The sequence below is a fragment of the Hippoglossus stenolepis genome, chromosome 23 (assembly GCF_022539355.2).
Source record: "Hippoglossus stenolepis isolate QCI-W04-F060 chromosome 23, HSTE1.2, whole genome shotgun sequence".
Taxonomy (NCBI): Eukaryota; Metazoa; Chordata; class Actinopteri; order Pleuronectiformes; family Pleuronectidae; genus Hippoglossus; species Hippoglossus stenolepis.
The window spans coordinates 3,795,344-3,816,849 of NC_061505.1; the positions used below are offsets into that span (position 1 = coordinate 3,795,344).

Sequence of the window (21,506 nt, forward strand, 5' to 3'; positions counted from 1 at the left end):
TTTTAATTGACAATCTGTCGGACTTTAGTTTGATCTTGTTTGTGGACAATCTTCAGAAAAACGTCTGTGTGGATGAAGAACTTTTTCCTCGTCGTCTCACGGCGTCTTGTCAGCGACCGTGTGACTGGTGGAAGCAATTAAAACTCTTTTCTTCATCTGTTGACTCTCCTGTCATTAGCTTTCAATGGAGCGGCTAGCTTAGCTTAGCATCACAGCCAGGACAGCTGACTCTGGTGTTTCCCTTTCACCCCCTGTGACACTCTCCCGCTCGGGGCGAAGTGACAGCTTCATTCATCAGGCGGCGTCCAGCGCTGCGGCCTGAGTTTGTCCCGCTCTCCAAATACCTCAGATTAAGTTTAATTCCTGCTTCCCTCACAAAAAACAGAATCTTCTTCCTGCTGCATGTGACAGATCTGAGGCCACTCGAGCAGCGATGAATCCCCTGGAGGATAACGTGGATAATCCTGAGACAAAGGAGCCGCAGCCGCCAGCGACACAACGGGATCAAAACCAGCAGCAGCAAGATGCAGACGTCACGGGTGTGTGTCTGAGGAACATGATCCTTTTCACGAAAACTGAATGTCTAATTAAATGTCACAAAGTGTCATGAAACTGCTGCGAAACAAAAACATCAAGCGGGAATTCGCCTCAGTCGAGTTTACCACTCCACCATCAGGCCCAACCATCCTGCACATGATGGTCTCGCTCTTATAGAAGAGAACCTGAAGGATTCACTTTTCTTTTTAAAGTCAAGATCCATGTTGAAAAATGTCCGATGTTGCAATGTTGGAGAAAGTAAAGAAAAATGTCAGAGTCCGACCGACACGTTCAAATTCATGTTTGAATTTCAAACAAAAATTGACAGCCCTACATTTTTTTGGGTTCTTCTCAGCTTCCATATCTCCGCCAGGTAGTTTTTGCATAATTCTGTTGACAAATAAAATAACTAGAAAGCTGCTTGGACAAAGCAGAGCTCAGTCGACGCTGACGCTCTTTCTCGCAATGTTCAAATGTGAAATGCTGCTGTTTCCATAGTAACACCCTTCCTACGCATTTCGTGTAAACCCGTTGAGAAGTTTTTGCGTAATCCTGCTCACAAACGAACACACACGGGTGAAAACATAACCTCCTTGCACGGTGGTAATAAACAAAATACAAGAAATTAAATTGACAATAAAAATGTGAATGAAAAATACGTGAATATATAAATTCTTTAATTTCCATCTGCACCAAAATGTAGCAGAGCTGTTGCTTTTTCAATCCAGATGCGACAAATTTACGTTTTTTCCCCCACATTCAAATGAAAGCTCCAACTTCAACGACTGTATATGGTGATGGAGTTTATAACCTATACTGCAGCCAGCCACCAGGGGGCAATTCAAATTTTTGGCTTCACTTGTGTGTAGCTGTGCCGTCCATCTTTATTTACAATTTATTTATAATTTTCACATTTCACATAATTTTCGAGTTAAATCCCTCTGAGAAACAACTTATTGATGTTTCATGTTGATTTAATTCAAATGAGAAAAATAATTAGAATATTTTTTTCATATCACATGGTGTGTCTCACTGAATGAATTAGTTTTCCGTCGTAGGGACTGAAACAGGTCGAGTCTCCCTCCCAGACAGAGAATAGAAATAAAATCATGAAAGTCAAAAGAAAACAAAGCTCAGGAACAAAAAGAATGAATAAAAAGTGCCAGTGTCCTGTTTTCTCCCTCATGAATATTCACCGACGTTTTTCTTCAAAAACTCCTCGTTTCATCTCACACACTTTCCCATCGTACCTGCGACGACACACACACTTAAACACACACACTCCTCCCAGCGGTGACGGCACCGGAGCCAAGTTGGACTCACTACAAAGAGAAACACACACACACACACACACTGCAGTGACACAGATATAAAGAGGGGAGGATCCGAGGGGTGGGGTGAGGGTAGAGAGAGAGCGGAAGAGAGAGAGGAGACACACTCATAAAGTTAAACCATATGTGAAGGGACACACACACACACAAAGAGCTTTAACATGTTAAATACATAATAACACACACACACACACAGGTTTTAGCTTCATGTAAAATTCACATCCTGCTCCTCAGAACGTTTGTTGTGACAAATGACAGAAAAAGAGACGAGGGAGACGTTTCTTTCCAAGTCGTTTTTTATTTAATCCTGCTGACAGAATAACAGAAGCTGTTTTAAGACATGAACTGAACCACAGACGTGTTCCACACATGTTCCTCACTGGTTCTGGGGGTTCTGTATGTGAGAACACAAATGTCTGAGTCAGTTGCTCTGGACATTTTCTGGAACTTTTCCTGCAGACTCCCAGTAAAATGTACCCAGAGTCTGACCCGGACAATCTCCTGCTGCTGCTTCACATGAGAAACACAAACTCCAGAAAATGTCTGAAAACATCTTTCCAGTTGTGAAAACACAACCTTGTAGATGGAGATGATTCAATTGTGAAACACCAGATCTTCACATGTCAAACAGCAGCATTACAACATGGGACATGTCTTCATGACGTGTGTGTGTCTGTGAAAGTCTCACGATGAGAATCAGGTGAAAACCCTGAAAGTTTGTCGCTGAGACGTCAAGTTTCCTTCTGCTGCTTCTGTTTCGAACAAAGTGTCGACCTGGTTCAGTTTAGAGACCGAGAACACAGGACCAGGACACACACACACACACACACACACAGGACAGGAGGTGGTACCGCTGCTGGCTTTCAAATACGACCCCTCTGAGATGATCTAGTAAGTAAGTGTGTCAACGAACGACGTTGATCACACACACACACACACACACACACACACACACACACACACACACACTGCTATCGTCTGATATTCTAATTAGTACGACATCAAAACAAGAAAGAGGTCCACCAGCTCCCAGCAGACACACAGCCTGTCCAACAGCCTACCTTCACTGTGTGTGTGTGTGTGTGTGTGTGTGTGTGTGTGTGTGTCTTCACATCAACAATATCAGAAACTTTCCAGGTTGTTTCAGCTCCAGGGAAGAAAAACTGTGACGTTTAGTTTTTTTCTGACAGAAGATTCTAAACAGATGAAAAAGTCCATGAATTTTCCTTCAATCAAGCAAAGTAAAAATATGATAAAATAAAAAAGATAAAATGTTTGTGAATGTATGAAGAACCAGAAAAACCTTTTTCCATTATTTCATTTCTAAAAATGAATTTCATGCCTGTGTCCTTTTTTAACTGTTTTATTTTCTATGATATTGTGTCTGTTTGTTCATCAACAAACCGAAACGACTCGAATGTGATTCTGTCAATTTCTGCCTTTGTCTTTAATCCAACAAACTTTCAAGCTGTTTTCAGTCAAAATAAAATTTGTCAATGTGACATGAAAAGTTGACGAAAGCAAAAAGACAAATTATCATTTATTTAACCTTGTCTGTGTGTGTGTGTGTGTGTGTGTGTGTGTGTGTGTGTGTGTGTGTGTGTGTGTGTGTGTGTGGCGGCAGGCCAGCTGCCCTACTGTCACCCTGATTCAATCTGACCCTCGGGGGGTGGAACCTTCCTCCCAGAGGGAAGCTGTTTCCTGGGGGACAAAGAGGTTGATGGACACACCAAGGACAGTCTGGTGTCTTATTTATTTATTTTCATCTGCAGCTGGAAGAGAAACATCATGTTGATATGATTAAAAATGATTAATATCAATTAATAATAAATGTATTTGAAGTCAAATTTAATTGTAATATTTTCTTACTTTTACTTAAATTGCACAACTTTTACTTTAAAAGTTGAAATAGTAAGTTATAATTAGTCATAATGCAATTTATTCTAATAAAATTCATCATCATCATCATCATCATCAGCATCTTCCTCAGTCAGAGAACAGACAAAAGAGTGAAAGAGGAAGAAAGACAAACTCCCCTGTGATGCAGCCGTTGTCGTCCAATCACATCGGTTCTGTGAGAGGGAGGAGTCAAAGGAATCACTGTATATATAAGTACAGTTTATTTACATACAGTTTATACATATAGAGTTTATGTATATGACAGAGAGAGGGAGAGAAAAGTAGTTCTACAGTCCAGAGATGGAGAGAAATATGATTTTCTGAAGACGAGAAGAAGAAAGAAAGAAACCGTTCCCAGAAAAACAGAAAAGAAAGATGTGAAGAAAGAAAAGAAAGAGAAAACTGAAGGAGAATAAAACGAGAAGAAGAAGAAAGTAGTTTTTATTCATCAGTGAATCAACAACAAACAGGTGAGTGTGTTTCTAATATTAGTCACATTCACATCATTTTAAATGTTACATATAAAACCAATGAGTTGTTGTTGATGAACAAACACAACATTGTTTCTTCAGTTTATTGTAAATGTATCAATTCAAAATTAAATGTTTCTATTAGTAATTATCAATATGTTATTTAAATACCTATTAGAAAGGATCAATGTTTGATTTCCCACACAATGATTTATTATAGATTTATTTTAGATGAACCTACAATATAATAATAAATATAAGAAAATCAAAATGTTCTACTTACTAAAATAATTAGTGGAGTGATTGCTATGCGACAGTAACATTTCATAGTAATATTAAGGGATTTAAGATTAATAATGATAATAAGAAGAATAAGAAGAATATCACTTTACAGAAGATAATTCAAGCTGAAACATAAATATAAAATAATAATGTTCATTTGTTGAAATTACTCATGTCTGAGTTTTCAGTCTCAGTGAAAGAATTTAGTTAATTTTAATAATTGAAAAAACTAAAGAAAACCTTTTATTATAAAGATTCATATAAATTGAACATGAATATTCGGTGGAAATGTCCGTTTGTCCAATTAGAGTCTTTGTTTGACCAATCAGGAGACTGTGATGTTTCTCTTGTGACCACAGGACTGAAGATGAGGATGAGTCCAGATGCTGAAGAGGTACAGTGTGTGTGTGTGTGTGTGTGTGTGTGTGTGTGTGTGTGTGTGTGTGTCTTATCATTATATTTTACAAAATGTTACAAAAAAATAAATGTATCATTTATTTATTGTAATAAATATATTTTTCATAGCCACGATATTAAAATTGTGTGTGTGTCTGTGTGTTTGTGTGTTTGTGTCTATCAGTCGATCAGATGTTCAGTATCTGGCTGCAGCTGCTTATGCTTCAAACCTGGAAGTTCCAAATTCAGGTCATGTGATCGCTGTGGACATGGCTGGGTGGTGCATGGTAAAACACACACACACACACACACACACACACACACACACACACACACACACACACACACACACACACACACACACACACACACACACACACACGTTTGCACATCTATCTAGTGACCTAACCCTAACTAATTCTAACCAGCTCATCTAAAGTGAGGACCGGCCAAAATGTCCTCAGACTTTAGGTTGTAGGCTCAAAATGGTCCTCACAAAGACATCTGTACAAGTACACACACTAACACACACACTGCAGCCGTGTGCTGTCACCACGGTGACATGAAGTCAGGTGTCGCTGTCATCACATTACCAGGAACATCTGGAGAGCATCTGCATGTACGCACATACACACACGCACACACACACTCCTGTCAGTCGTTTGAACAAACAGGTGTCAAAATATATACATATATAAATATATATATATATCAAAATACCTTTCATACCTTTAATACCTTTAAAGTACTGCAATTATTGGCAGTATTATGTCAGTATAACTTATTGTTGCTCTTCTCCTCTCCAGCCTTGGAGAAGCTCCAGGCCCAGCCGTCCTCCAGCTGTGGCCCAGTGGAGGTGGCCCTTCCTGGGCTGGTGCTCGACCTGAGCTCCCTGGTCCTGTACGGAGCTCAGGCCGTCCCAGTTCGTCTGAAGATTTTGTTGGATCGTCTCTACAGCGTCCTGACCCCAGAGCAGGTGCACCCAGTCATCTGATATGAATGTTGAGGAGTAATAGATTACATTCAATGTGTAACAGATGACATCATGTCTTTCTTCAGGTCGGCCACATACTGCACGCACTGGGCTGGAGTTTGGGAGACTATGTACGAGGATACATGCTGCAGGTGAAAGGACGACTCTCCACCTCTCATTGTACAAGAAGAACCTAAAATGTCTGATACAGGCGTTGCAGTATTAAAGGTCCCGCCCATTCACACTCTCGACCAATCCTGAGTCAGTCTTAGCTGTCAATCATGATGTCTCAGCCCCTTTTTTATATCATCAAATAACTAATAAAAACCAAACTTATCAGAAACATCAACACTTGAACAAACATCAGCGGGATAATGTGGGATTCTGATTTATACTGCAGTCAGCCACCAGGGGGTGATTGAGATGATTTGGCTTCACTTTTTGGGAGCCGTCATGTCGTCCATCTTTATTTACAGTCTATGGTTGAATTACAGTAAATGTGTTGCACATTAATCTAAACTCACAACTGGACAAACTGACTTAGAGTGAATGAATCTTCTCGTCTCCAGAATCCCGGTGGGAAGGTGCTGGACCGCTGGATGATGGTGACTCCTGAAGAGGAGCTGCTCATCCTCAAACAGTTCCTTCGCTTTGGCGAGACCCGCCCCATCGTGGAGTTGATGACGCTTCAGTGCCAGGCAGCTGTCAACTGCCTCTCTGATCCACAGCTAAGGCCCGCCCCAAAGAGCCGCCAGTCAAACATCAGCACGTTCATCGAGCGCAACAGAGGAACGCCGGGGAAGTTCAGGAACTCGAGAGAAGATTCACATTTGGTGGCTGGCGTCTGCCGTTTTGAGAAAAGCAGTGTTGCTGACGGCAATGACACGATCCATCATTTTGAGAACTCTCCGAGCGGTCTGTCTTTGCTTCTGCCTTTTCACTTTCCAAGCTCCGCCTTCCAGTGTTTGCTTCCTGCCTCCAAGGTTAGTAAATTACATTTTGAACAGTGAACACATCCCTGTTGTTGGGCAGAAACTTGTCGTTGCTTCATTGTTCTGCAACTAGAAACAGTACGTGACTTTATGTTTGGTCTTCTTGTCGTACAGCAGAAGGAAAGTAGGACTGATCAGATCCCTGATGCTATTGCATGAAGCTTAACATCTACATTGTCTTGGTTTTTGAGACACATCATCTTGTTTTCTCCTTGTCTTGTTTTTGTAAACCAGGATCTTGTTCCTCCCACGAAGCAAACACAATGTCTGCAGAAGCCCAGTGAGACCAAAGTGTCCAAGAGACACAGGCAGGACGGAGAAAGAGAAGCTCAAGAGACCGGTTCAATCACGCAGCAAACCAAAGGGGAACAAGCTTTAAAAATCAAAGCCGACCCGGACAAGCTGAACTCAGCCCAGTCCCTGTGGCAACCGAACCCTCGCATCCACAGCGATGAAGAGCTTGGCCTCCACATGGGCACGGCCAAACAGGAGAACACCTCTTCACCCTCCCCTTTTTTAAACTCTTCATTTATCCCCATGTCTTCCTCACGCCATCCATCCATTTCCTCCTCTTCCTCCTCTCCTCCAAAGACTTACCAGAAATTGCAAGGCTCCTCTCCCTCCTTGTTTCATCCTCTCCCATCCTTTTCCTCCTCTTTTCTCTGTCCTATTCCTGCCTCCTCCTTTTCGTCATCCCTCCCTCCTCTGCCATCCTCGTCTTCCTCCCTCCATCCTCTCCAATCTTCCCCTTGCTCCCTACCTTCTCCTTCCTCTGCAGGAGGTCGGAAAGGAAGGGTCTGTTGCGGCGTTTGTGGGAAAAGCTTCTATGACAAAGGTAGGAATGTGATGGATTCCTTTTGAGTTCCACAGGGTTCATTTCAATGTGAATGGAGTTCCCTCTTCTGGTCTTGTGTCTTGAAAAAACCCACAGGATATGGTTCGATTCCAGGTCTGTTACTGATTTTGGATCTTTGGGTTAATATTAAGCTCCTCTGATGGTCTGGTGACTTGGGGTTCCTCAGGGTTCAAATAAAAGTCTCCCCCTGACCCTGTGGTTTGGGTTTTCCCGGGGTTCACAACAATTGAACTCCTCCTAACAGAACAGCTCAGAAACAAAACCTTTTATAACCTTTTCCCAGGCTCAATCCTCTCCTGGAGTTCATGTTCAATTTGAGATATTCCACCGCATTTCCCCACTGATGTGTTGTCCCAGTTTCTCTAAATGGGTACATTCTGACACAGATTGTAAACAACAACTCATTTTACACAGACGTTTTTGTCTGAGAGGAATCTTATCTGCCACTGTCATGAATTATTTGGTTAGATTTTATTCCATCTCACGAATGGCTAATGCGTGATTTCAGGTCAGTTGTAACCAGGACACCATTTTCCTTCTGTTTGTGCAGGAACGCTGAAGATCCACTACAACGCCGTCCACCTGAAGATCAAACATTGCTGCACGGTGGCGGGCTGCACCATGGTCTTCAGCTCGCTGCGAAGCCGAAACCGTCACAGCGCCAACCCAAACCCACGGCTACACACCGGTTCTGGCAGAGACGCACATACCCAGCGAAACACGCAGCCCGAAGCCCACACAAGGGAAAAAGAAATCAACAAAACACTTTGGCAACCGGATGACGACACACACACACTACTGCATGTACACAACTTTAGAAATGGGTCGACCTGTCACTCAAACCTCCACCAGGGCAGCCAGGACATGTCCTCTGACTCCCCTCGGCCTTCTCCTCACCCTCCACCCCTGGTCAACAGCCAGAACTTCACCCGGAGTGACTCCAGCTGCAGATCCAACCTGCACCTCCAGGTGCTGCCTCACCCTCCACCCAGTGCGTCCTCTGTGGGCTCAACGTCCCTCGTCTCTGCTCCGACAGCAGAGAAAAGCGAACCTTGTCGACACCTGATCGGCCTCAACACCAACCACACTGCACCTGCACCCCTCCCTGACCATGCCCCCGTCGCCACGGCAAACTGCAACAAGCCATATGGTTGCACGGAAGGAAAACAAGAAGAGATAGCCAATCAGCAGCAGCAGTGGGAGTCAGGTGACTCCATTCCAAAGAAGAAGCCCAGGAAGTCGAGCATGCCGGTGAAAATAGAAAGAGTGAAGCCGGAGGGGCGGAGAAACGCAGAGGGGGAGGAGTGTTGAAGGACTTTGTGCTTATTGACGTGTGACTGCAACGAGATTCTTGATTAGCTAACATCACATATATGAGCTAAAATGCTAACACAGCATTCTGAAACAGTAAAATGCTTGATGTTAATTTAAAGAACATCTCGTCTCCACCTGCAGGCACAACTCGTCGAGCCTTCCCCTAAAGTGTTTTTTTTTAGGTTGATGACACAAACCTTTTCTCTGTTCCCCCCCCACCTTCAGGACAAACTGTACATATTTGTATTCTATACAGAACATAATGTGTGATTCCTATAAACTGTCTCTATGATAAAAGTGTATTTAACAGCATGCTGCTGTGTGCAGGGGCTCCCCCCTGTGGTTGTTATCTGTTATTTCAATAATGACTGTAATAAAATTTGTAACTTTTTACAGTGATAAACTTTTACTTAAGTGCGATTGGTGTATTTTTACATCGTCATATTAATACTTTTGAAATATTAATACCGCAATGTAAATGTTGTATAATAATTTTTTAACAGCTGCTCGTAGTTAGCATCAGAGACACTTTTTAATGAATTACTACAAAAACAAAGTTTGCTTTCAGACATATTTGAGACGGTGTGTTAAAAAACTCTTAACGTTTTAAAACGAACAAATTAATCTTTTATTTACTCGTTTTCTTTTCCCTATTATTTAAGCCAAGGGAGTTTTATTCATAAATGTAATGTGTAATTCATAAAGGAAATAAATAAGGAATCATCTGTAGATATAAAATAGATATAACTGTTTAAAATAATACAATGGGAATAATAATATAATAATAAAACACTAATTTCATTATGTATCGATACTTTCATATTGATTGATGAAAGATGGCAGGGGAAAGAAAGTCTGGTGCGGGTCTCGGTTTCTACCCGGAGAACCTCAATGCACGGACCCAAACCGGAAACGTGAAGCTCGTAAACAAAGCGCCGATGAGCGAATTAACGTGAAATATCTCCGCTGTGTTTCCACTGAAGATGAGAAACGCAGACGAGAAGTTGAGTCAAACGCGTAAAGCTCAGATTCTCGGAGAGTTCGTGACCGAGCGACTCGCCGCCGCCTCCCGGGAGATCCTAGCGGCGGTGGAGAGGACCGTGTCCGGGTACGAGGAGGAGGCGGCGGGCTTCAGGCTGGAGGTGGAGCGGCAGAGGAGGCAGCTGGAGGCGCTGCTGCAGCCGCGGGTCAAGCTGCAAAGAGCCGGTGAGTCGCTGGTTCTTCTCCGAAGGTCACAGCCCGGAACCCTGAGGACCAGGATCATACGCACAGCTGCACGTTGAACTCCATTCAAATATCTTGCATTTTTATTTTTTACTTCTCTGTCAAATGATCTTCAGACACGCAAACAAAAAACAGAGACACAGGAAATCATCAGTCAGACTTTCTCTTTAGTTCGGCTTTGCTCTAATCGACCAACGATTGGCTAAAGTCATGATTGAGCTTTTTGTCTGGGGCCAGAATTGTCGCAGGACTATTGACAAATGTCAGTCTCAAACCGTCTGTTGCCACTAGGTGGCGGTAGAGCCTTTTCAAGAGACCTTTCAACCGTTAATCTCCATTTTATTCTCCTGTTTACCTCAGTCTCACTTTACATCTGAATGTCCTGGTGTGGGGATCAATACAGTTTCATCTTATCTTGTGTGTGCGTTTACACACTTGTCTACACATGTACAGACATTAATACACTTTCAAATCTGTTTACAAACACACACACACACACACACACACACACACACACACACACACTTTCTAAATACAGATTTTACTGATCCACGTACACATTCACAAATCTGATTACGCACTGATAATGGCCCCATAAATGTTCCTGTTAGAAAAATATGAGGAAATAAGAGATGTGTGTGTTTTGTTCAGGTGTGAAGCGACGCAGGATCCTCAGCCACGCCGACGAAGAGGAGGCTGAGGAAGAGAAACTGGAAGATCTGAAGAACCAAACTCCATCAAGGTTTAAACAACAATTATTCATTTTTTATTCCTTTTAAAATGTGATTATTTCAGCTGTAATCATTTGATTTATTGTGTAGAAAAGGTTGAACTCTCATAACATCTTCTGGATTCACTAATTCACTTTCAATAAGTCAAAATGTATATTTAAAAAACATAGTTCACGACAATTACAATGCCGACGTGCAGTTTATCTTCAGGACTTTTATTTCCAATTTGAGATGAAACATCAGTTTGATCAAACATCTTCTTCGTCTCTCTGGTGTTTTTCCTCCAGACCTCAGAGGAAGTCCGTCAGTCCTCAGGCCAGTGAAACCCAGAACCACGTGCACCTCAGGATCCGCATCCTGGACGACCCGCAGACTGATGTTCTTTCAAAAAACGGTAAATTTAATAGAATATTTAAATTTGAAATCAAATTTAAAGGAAAGTAAAGTTTAGTAGAAATGTTTTCGTGCTTGTGTTTCCTTCTTCAGTTCTGAAGAAATGTCCGATGCTGAAGCTGAAGTGTCCTCGTGGTCTGGAGCAGTCGGACTTCCTGGACCTGCTGAGGCGCACCTTCCCTCAGCTGGCGACAAACGATAAACCTCTGGACATCTTAACGTCCGACAGGGGACGTAAGTTACGATGTCTGAAGCTGAAGACGGTGACGCCGGAGGAGCTCCACAGAAACATCAGCCGTGCAGGACGAGGGACGTCAACGCTTTTCATCAGACCCAAGGTTGTTTGTCTTTTACGACAAAGCTGCACGTGCATGCTTTTTTAGCTACAAGGTGAAATCTGACCTCTTTTTTTTTTTTTTTTACAGGCTCGAACAGAACCTGAGGCGAGCGAGGAAGAAATTCAACCACTACGGAGGAAAGACGACGGCACCAGAGACTCGTCATCCACCGCCGCCGTGTTGATGTGTGATGACGTTGCACCACAAACAAGGTATGTACGTATGTGACTGAAGCTGCGGGAACCAATAATCAGAAAGAGTGTCCGCACCCTTTTGGCCACACGAGGTTGTACCTGCAGCACCGTAATGTCTGACAGACTTTAAAGGCATCACACGTAAACCTTCATATTCATTTGTTTCTGGTTTTCCTCAGCGGTCGTGTTCAGGAGGCAGACGTTGTATCCGGCGGTTCAACGTTACAACAGCAAGACCTTCGAACAGAGGATGAGGACGACGATGTTGACGATGAGGATGATGACGAAGCTCAGGACGCTGTGTGCCGCCCTGCAGCTGAGAGTGAACGAGACGCTGATGACGACGACGATGATGATGATGAAATGGAAGAAGAGGGAGAACAGGTGAACGACAGCGATGACGACTGGAAACCAGTAGAGGGCGACGAGGTGCTGAGGGACAGCGACGGCGAAACGCAGACGACAAAGAAACACAAGATCGATAGTTCTGGAGTCGAGACTGAAAACAGCGACGCCGCTCTCTCTTGTCACGTCTGCGGAGCTCTGCTCAAATCAGACGCCTCCTTCGTGAAACACGCCTGGAGTCACGTGGATGATCCAGGAAGTGTTTGCGGCATGTGTGGAGAGTGTTCAGAGACCGACGAGGCGCTGAAGCATCATCTACAAAGTCTCCACAAAACCGACGACTGTCACATCTGTGGTGAATCTTTCCTGAGCAAGCTCGGCCTTGACGAGCACGTGGCGGCCCACTCAGGGGAGACGCCGCACAGATGTGATGTGTGTGACGCTGCTTTTGCGTTGAAGGTGTCTCTAGAGAATCATCAGAAATGCCACAAGGAGGCGAAGCTTCACAAATGCTTCACCTGCCACAAAGTGTTCAAACTGAAGGAGCAGCTAAAAGCTCACCGCCGCACTCACGCCAACAAGAAGACGCACCTCTGCGGCGTCTGCGGCAAATCCCTCAGCAACTACAGATCGTTATCTCGCCACAAAATGACGCACTCCGCAGAACGACCTCACGGCTGTCAGGTCTGTGGCAGGAGCTTCAAACTCATCGGGACGCTACGACAACATGAGAAGATTCACACGGACAGAGAGAGATCGTACCTCTGCGACGTTTGCTGCAAAATGTTCCTGACGAGCTTACAGCTGGAGAACCACATGAGGACGCACACCAACGAGAAGCCGTACAACTGCGGCGAGTGCGGCAGGAGATTCAGCACCAAGGGATCGCTGACCGTTCACATGCGGGTCCACACGGGCGAAACGCCGTACCGCTGCCCGGCCTGCGGCTGGGCCTTCAAACGCAAGACGAACCTGGACAACCACATGACGGTGCACTCGGGCGTCAAAGCGTACGTCTGTGGCATCTGTGGGAAAGGGTGCGCTCGCAAAACGCACTTGACTGTTCACATGAGGACGCACAACGGTGAGCGACCTTACAAGTGCACGCTCTGCGACAAAGCGTTCACTCAGAGCCACTGTCTGAAAACACACATGAAGAGCCACCTAGTGGCAGAAAGTGTGACGTAGAACAAACAAACTCTGTGTTTGTCTCGGTTCATGATGATGAAATGTAAACAGCTTGTTCGCTGCATGTCTCTAATAAAACCTTCAGATTCTCACTCTCACTCGTTTTTTATGCTGTTGGATGTGAAATGTGTTGGTGACCACGTGATTATAAAGTCCAAGCGTTTTCACGTTGTTTGAGCGACTTGTCAGATTTACAGTTCGTGCGAAAACGTTGTACAAGTGGTTAACTGGAGGATCAATGCCAAAGCATCTCAATCTCCCTCTGGTGGCTGGCTGCAGTATAGGTCATAAACCCCTCCTCCTCCATGTTAGCAGATAGGACATGGACAAAACAAAAAAATGTAAAGTAGACGATAAATAAATGTTGTCTGGATGCTCTTTTTCCTTTTATCAGTGAGCGATGAGGCGATATAGTTGTAGTGTCCTTAAGCGACCCGTGGGTCAGGGATATCTGTGGAGGAATAATGTGAAGAGGAAATTTGCCTGCTGTGATTGACAGCTCAATTTATCATGCATTTGTTTTACAACATGCAAAACATCCTCCATCCATCACTCTGACACTATGACCACACGTATTACTCAGTATCATTATATCAGTGAGGAGCGTCGAGTGAGTTCAGAGACGCAGGACGACGACAAACACAAACACAAGGTAAGTGGTCGTTCATCAGTAACATCGGGATGTCAGGATTTCTTTGAGCCATGTGTGGGACGACAGGTTCTTTGAGTGGCTCCACCATTACTGTTGAGAAATCAACACTCGTGGTCCCCAGATGATAAATGATCTGGATGTTTGTGGTTCCATGGGTTAGATATTTTGTTCTTTAGAGATCTCAACAGATATTCCTGCCCCAGCCTGGATGAAGTGAAAAACTTCTTATTAAGAACATATAATAATATTTGTCCAGTGCATATACCTGCAAAACTAAATGTACAGTTTATACAGTCAGTGATTGTCTTTATATACAGTCTCTGATCATCCTATATATACATAAATTCAAGACGTATATGTTTTCAGGCATATGTAGCCGAGTTGTTGCCCAACAGACCAACATCGTCACTGCAGCTTTGAAAGGAGGCATCACGTCACTGGTTTTGTTTCATGGTCTGACACCATCTCTTCTTCATCTTCTTCTTCATCTTCACTGCAGATGGTAAATCAGTCCACCAACTCCTCCGCTCCCTCCATCTACTCATTTCCTCCAGTGTGCTCCCTTGACACCAACTCTACAGCTTGTTCCACAATGGGCCTCGTGTTCATCCTCATCAGAATCGTCCTTACTATTCCTCTCTCCATCTTCATCCTCTACCTGGGCCACCAGCGATGGCGGCAGCAGCGCTCCTTCACAATGATGAGCCACGCCGACGTCTTCACCTTCCACTTTGCGGCCATGGAGCTGTTGTGGCCTTTGGGGCTAGCCCTCCTCATTTCTGGTTTATGTACTCACGACCCTCACATGTCGGCTGTGGGGTTCTGTGTCATTTTCACTATATTTTATGGAGGGGGTTTCTTTCACCTCGTCACCTGCGTGGATCGCTACCTGGCTGCAGTTCACCCCATCACCTACGTGGGGCTGAGGAGTGCACGTGGGGTCAGGATCAGAAACATCAGCATTGCTTGTGTGTGGCTGCTGGGCTTCACATGGAGCAATGCAAGTAATCCAGATCTCTCTCTAATCAGCATCCCACTTTATGTCTATTTAGCTTTCCTTTTAACAGTCATCTCTTTCTGCAGCCTGTCCGTCCTCTGTGTTTTGGTTCGGCCGGGACCTGGCGACAGAGGCGGGGAAACAGCGCGAGTTGACCAATCAAAGCAAAGGGCGTTCTACACCCTCACAGCCATCTTGGCAGTGCTGTGGGTTTGGTTCTTAGGGTTCCTTGTTTGCTCGGTTCTGGTCGACTTGCACCTGCACAGTAGCAGTGTCAGCTGTTTGCTGGAGCTTTCTGGATTATGGTTTAATCTGCCCAGCACTTTGATATTACCTGTGCTGTATCTGCACAGGTCAGGAAAACTGTGCTGGTGCCGTTATAATCGAGAGTAAATAAAAAAAATAAAGGAAAAATATTCATTGTCCAACTGTGTGAAAATTTGGCAAGAAAGCAGAAGTCATGGTGGGATAAAATGTGTAAAAAAGAACACACAACAAAAGTCGTTTTCAAACATAAACTCAGAAGGATGGCAGCAGAATTGAACTACCAACTATTAAACTACCATTATAGCAACTATAGCTAGTCAACAACCGTTTCAGCTGTCATGCTCTAAATCTTGGAAAGTGTGTTTACTACGGTGCCAGGTTTTTGTTCGTGTGCTGCCTGGCGGTTCTCGGGTGTGTGCCAGATGTTTGTAATGGTTGATAGTTTGTTTGTTCTGGGTAGCTGATTGGATGTTGCTCGGGTGGTTGATAGGATGGTTGGACGTGTTGATTGGAGGTTTCCCTCTTATGTATTATTTGAAGTGGTTGTTAGCAGGTTTGGGTAACGATCACATTTCAACTGATATGGTTCTGTTGTCGTCACTCGTGCAGTTCATACTGAACTGTTTCCTATATTAGTTTCATAGTAAGGTTTCTGAAATGCAAAAATTCTCTGTATGACATCAAGATATATGTTCTGATTATAATATGTTCCCCTGGATATATGAAGATATGAGTTTATAACATTTATGAAATAATGCTCGTAAAAATTGTGTTGTATGGATGGTTATGACTATATATATGTTAACAACATATATTTAATTTACAAAGGCAAGTTTATCAATAACATACATACAAAAACTATATATGCTTATATGTTTTTCTTTTCAATTTAAACATACATTTCTTTCTCGTATATCTACATTTACACATATAATATTGACGTATTAATGCACATACATATTATGTTTGTTTTTTTACATAAATAACATGCACCGGCATGTTAAACATGTCTGTATGTTGTTCTTTTGTGTGTTTTTTTAGTCTAAAAGCCGACAATAAAGACTCTGAATTCAGCTTCTCATTCATTAAAACCAATTTTTACTTAATAAGATATTAGTTATATACAATATCTTGTGTTGTATACATGATCACACTAAAGAATGACTGTATATGTTATGTAAAATGTGCAAGAGCACAAAAATAAACAGTCTTTGATTTAAATACAGTAACTGTATAGACTATATATTATATACTGTATATATATGTGTGTGTGTGTATGTTGTATCAACAAAACAGTATATATAGTTTGACAAACACAATTATTTATTATTTTGCTAATATAATGTAGTGATAATGTATAAATCAGTTATTTATGACACATAGAGGAGAATTGTATTGTATTTTATTGTTTTAAACATAAAGATATAAAGAAACTGAGCTATTAGAGGTGACAACAAAACTAGAAACATTACATCGGCACAAAAAATAACTGACTATACGTGAAAAATACATTCAGAGATATTTTGATACATTTAAACACATAAATTGTTGCAACCACATAGCAAAATAAATATTAATATATAACACCTCAAATAACCCTGAATATGTACAATGAACATTATTTTGTATTTAACAGCATAAAAACTGTATATTGTAGTATGTTGTATTTTTCCAAAGTTCAATTCCAGCTGCCTGACAAGTAGTTTGAGGACTTGTTCTTCTTCTTCTCCTCCTGATTATTTGGTCCATTGGCGAGTGGCAACCAACGTCGATGTCAGCTGCCGGTGTTCTTCGGGGAGAGAAACTGGACGTGACCCCCTCAGCCTGATTCCGTGTTCCTCCTACAACATGCTAACTTTCCTGCTCTGTGCAGAAACAGCAGGGGCTGAACCAGACTGCTGGGCAGAGCCAGAATCAGTCCACAATCTAACAGGATACATTCTAAAAGCTGATTGCTTGACTTCAAATTAAACAAGCCAACGGAAAGCAGAAGCGAAACAAACCTCAACAGCAGCACTCCCACTATCGCTGTGATGATGTGTAAAGCTCTTTGCTTTGATTGGTCAACCCTCTCCCTGGGCCCGCCCCCCGGCCCTGGGCGAGTCAGGACTTTGAGAACAGAGAAGAAGAAGAACAACACAACAATTACTGAGATGCCCAGCAAGCAAAGAAGAGGGAGGACAGGAAAATCAGGCAAGTGCTTGATTGTTACCCCGATCCATCCGAAGCACAGCAGCCAAACACAGCCGAGGGTGATGTTTCTGATTCTCACCCCCAATGATTGTCTCAGGCGCTGGTAGGTGATCGGGTGGACGACGGCCAGGTAGGGCTCCACACAGGTCAGACTGTGCAACAGAGTATGTCCAGGGAAAACGATGCAGAATAACAACACCCCTATCATCAGCACTGTGTCCATGCGGTTGTAGGTGCCCACAATGTAGAAGACTGACCCCAAAACAGCAAAAATGTCGACACCGATCGTGTGATAGGTGAGGACGTCGGTGTGACTCGTTGTCTGCCCTGTAGGTACAGAACGCTGATGCCTCCATCTTTGGAAGCCGATGTAGAGGACGAGGATGCACAGAGGAAAGAGGAATAGGGTGAAGGTGACGGCGTATATGGTTCCGAGGATCAAGCTCGCTAAAGAGTTTTGACAGTAGAAGTAGAAAATAGAGATGGAGGAGTTGGATGTGGAGAGGGACGGAGGTCCATGGGTAACGTTGACGGACATGGCCTGTGGAGGAGATGGAACACACACAAATTAGAAAAAATTGAATCATGAAGGTCAGACCACCATCTCTGTCTCTAGTTACTTTACATCAACACAATTTCAATTCTTGCTGAGGGCTAAAGTGTCTCAATTGGTATTGGAGGTTAAGACATTTCCTTGGTGCATCTGTAGTTTTTAACATATAACACAAATTGAAGGTCATACTTAAATTAAAAACAATTATCAAGAGGTCATCTGACTACGGCCAATCAGAATCCATTATTCTGCATTACAACAGGATAAACAGCAGTGTTATAATTAGATATGACTGCTCGAGAAGTCACATCGATTTTATGTGAAAAGGACTCAACACAAGTTAAGCAAAATGTCTATTTGTTATTTCATATCCGTTAATACAGTTGTCATAGCGATCGTGTAAGTATTTAGAATACTACAGATACATATAAATGGATCTGAGTGCATTAAAGGAGACAAACCTCTTTAGTGGTATTTTGTCTTTCTTCAGAACAGATGAGATCGTGTCCCTGTCCTGCTTCTCCACCGACTGCTTCAGATGGATGTTGTGTCAGAGCCACTTTTAAAGCAGGTGTTTCTGGAGCAGATGGAAATCAAGCAGAACTGGGAGTTGTTTGCATGTTACACAACCACAAATGGTCTCTGAATGAAATCTAACCTGTGACCTCGTGGCCAAGATTAATTGTTTTTCCGTGTGCTCACTCTGAGGGTGACATGCACACTCTTACTAGCACAGTCATATCATGGTGGAAGCAAGTGTATTGTATAACAATATAACAATAGTGCTCCAATGTCTATGAGAACAAATGTATAGGATTTTTACTTCTGGAACCAGGGGTGACTGAAGTATCTTCTACTACTTCCAACTTAAGTAAGCTTATGCTACTATCGTTATTCATGTTGACGAATAATCAACTAGTGGCAGTGAGGTTTCTAAACCTAATCCACGATCTCTTAATTCAATACGGGATGATGGATCCGATATATCTCGACTCGCTGCCAACGCTGAAGGTTTTTACCCGAAACACGAAATATGAACCAAACCACAGCTCAAAAACCAAGGTCCAAACTGAACCATTGATCTGGAGAACTGTTACATCCCCATGAAACAGTATAACTGAAAGCATAACCTTATACCACCTATAAGAAACAAGCAAAAACCCAGAAGTGACGACTCTACGTTTAGCAGCACCATAGAAATAAACCCCAGTTTTGAACACACTTCTACACAATTTATCTGAAATAACAAATGTTCTCACTTCTGTTCCAGCCATTCTACCTTCATCTCATCTAGTTTTCACCCTCGTTCAAGCTGCGACTAAACCACGCAAGTGCTCCTGTTCTTTGTAGAAAGAACAGAGGTGGAGCCAGGCTGCTTGGAAGACAGAGCCAACATGCAGACATTAGCAACACACATGCATCGCTTCCATATTCCGAATTTATGCCAAAACTTAAATTGATAACCATGAGCCCACAAGACCTAAACACCAGTGCTCCCGTTATGATCAGAATAATATTAAAAGCCTTCTGCTTTGATTGGTCCGTCTGTTGGCGACCTCCATCCACTTTCCCCAGCCCGAGACGAATCAGAGTACAGAGAACAGAGAGGCTGCAGAAACATACAACAGTCATGACGATGCCGTGGATGATGATAAACATATGAGTGGGGAACAGAGGGAAGTACCAAGCTGTTATACACAACAGTGTAATGCAGAAAAGCCAAATACACCCAATGCTGGTGTTTCTGACTCTCACCCTGTCCGAAGGTCTCAGGCCTCGGTAAGTGATGGGGTGAACAACAGCCACATAATGCTCCACACAAGTGAAGCAGTGAAAGAGAGTCTGCGGAGGGTAAGTGACACAGAAACTGTAATACCCAATCATCATCATCGTCAGACTACACATGTAGATGCCACAACAGTAGGCGACATATCCCAAAACACTGATAATCTCCAGGGAGACTATGTGGTAGGTGAAGACATCCGAGTGGCTTATTGTTCCTGATGCTGCAGAGCTCTGATATCTCCATCGACGGAAACCCATCCAGAGGACGAGGACGTACAGAGGAAGGAGGAGGACATTGATGAAGGTGAAGGCGATGAAGATCGAGGTGCTAGGGGTGTGTTTTACAAAGCAGGGGAAGATGATAGGAAAGAAAGAGGAGTTTGAAGAGCAGAGGAGAGGGGATGGTGTGGTGATGATGGAGGACGAGTTGAACGGCATGTTTGACGATTCAGCGCCTACAGGGAGGAGAAGGCAATTGTTAAACAGTGGCCACTGAAGAGAGGCTAACGTCGAGTCAATTTTTCCAGAGATCAGGCACCAAATCATTATTGTATCTGTCTCTGCTCATTGGAAACAAAATCCACCTCCCTCACCAACACAGGAAGATGCCTGGAAGTCACTATGCTAAGCTAACAGTCCAGTGTCTGTAGCCTCATCTATAAATGTCAAAATGTAAAACACACAATTCAAATAACATTTATGATAAATCTTACGGTCAACGCTGCACTCGTGTGTTACATAAACCGTCAGTTTCTGTGCTGTGTTGTGAAATAAAGTCAGAATCAAGTCAGAATAATTGAGGAATAGTTTTGAGGAGAGGTCAGAAAATATCCAATTTGAAATAAATAAACAGCCAGTGTAACAGCCTGTGGCATCCCTGAAGTTTGGAAATTAAAATGATTTTAAAAGAGACTTAAATTTATTATAAAATACATACATAGCAAATTCTGTACAATAAATGAAAGTATGCTAATCCTTGAATTTGACCTTATATATTGATTAAAGAACACATCATTACTCTGGATGTATTGAATCGTAAGAATGTTCTTACGTGGCCTTAACGTAAATGTTACTCAATCTAAATAAGTTTAAAAGATGAAGAATAGACCAACCTTGTACGCTGCATTTATATCTGATATTTCTCTCTGAAGCTTGTTCCTCACTCGTATGTTGCTCTGGATAAAAGCATCGGACAACTGATTAAATGTAAATATTCTGTTTTTATGAACAGCTGACCTGTCAGAGTAATGATGATTGTTGTTCATCTCTGTGGATGGAAATCAGGCAGCTTCTTTGCATGATGCAAAGCCCAAGGGTTACATTTGTTTATTTTCCACTATCTTGACAATAATGATTTATTCAGTGTTTTCTTTGTTTATGAAAAGTGCATTGAGGATTTCAGAGCAATAAGCACTAAACAAATCAGGTCGGCGAGTAGACCAGATATTTTCCATCCTGCTCCTTCTTGTGATGCCGTGCAGGACGTAACCACAGCAGATGTGTATGTGTGTGTATGTATTTATATATATGTATACAAATATATAAAGGAAATTCTCTCTTTAATATTTTTATTGTGACTGAGCCCCTAAGAGACCC

At 42.8% G+C, this 21,506-nt stretch overlaps 2 protein-coding genes across 2 annotated transcripts; both read left to right on the forward strand.

Moving 5' to 3' along the window:
• The first annotated feature begins 433 nt into the window (after positions 1-433).
• LOC118102988 (zinc finger protein basonuclin-2) lies at positions 434-9,047 on the forward strand. Its single transcript, XM_035149631.2, has 8 exons — positions 434-539; positions 4,879-4,913; positions 5,100-5,202; positions 5,722-5,891; positions 5,975-6,040; positions 6,458-6,871; positions 7,115-7,715; positions 8,287-9,047. The coding sequence occupies exons 1-8, from the start codon at positions 434-436 to the stop codon at positions 9,045-9,047; spliced, it is 2,256 nt and encodes a 751-aa protein (XP_035005522.2).
• Positions 9,048-9,920: 873 nt separating this feature from the next.
• LOC118102892 (zinc finger protein 436) lies at positions 9,921-13,555 on the forward strand. Its single transcript, XM_035149481.2, has 6 exons — positions 9,921-10,256; positions 10,926-11,016; positions 11,293-11,399; positions 11,492-11,736; positions 11,824-11,948; positions 12,110-13,555. Exons 1-6 carry the CDS (start codon positions 10,034-10,036, stop codon positions 13,461-13,463), a joined length of 2,145 nt encoding a protein of 714 aa, XP_035005372.2. The 5' UTR covers positions 9,921-10,033; the 3' UTR covers positions 13,464-13,555.
• The last annotated feature ends 7,951 nt before the right edge of the window (positions 13,556-21,506 follow it).

Coding starts and splice junctions, on each gene's coding strand:
- LOC118102988 (XM_035149631.2), top strand. CDS start 434: ATGAATCCCCTGGAGGATAACGTGGATAATCCTGAGACAAAGGAGCCG. Junction 4,914..5,099: donor TGAGTCCAGATGCTGAAGAG/GTACAGTGTGTG, acceptor TGTGTCTATCAG/TCGATCAGATGTTCAGTATC. Junction 5,203..5,721: donor ACATGGCTGGGTGGTGCATG/GTAAAACACACA, acceptor TCTCCTCTCCAG/CCTTGGAGAAGCTCCAGGCC.
- LOC118102892 (XM_035149481.2), top strand. CDS start 10,034: ATGAGAAACGCAGACGAGAAGTTGAGTCAAACGCGTAAAGCTCAGATT. Junction 11,400..11,491: donor TGATGTTCTTTCAAAAAACG/GTAAATTTAATA, acceptor TTCCTTCTTCAG/TTCTGAAGAAATGTCCGATG. Junction 11,949..12,109: donor GACGTTGCACCACAAACAAG/GTATGTACGTAT, acceptor GGTTTTCCTCAG/CGGTCGTGTTCAGGAGGCAG.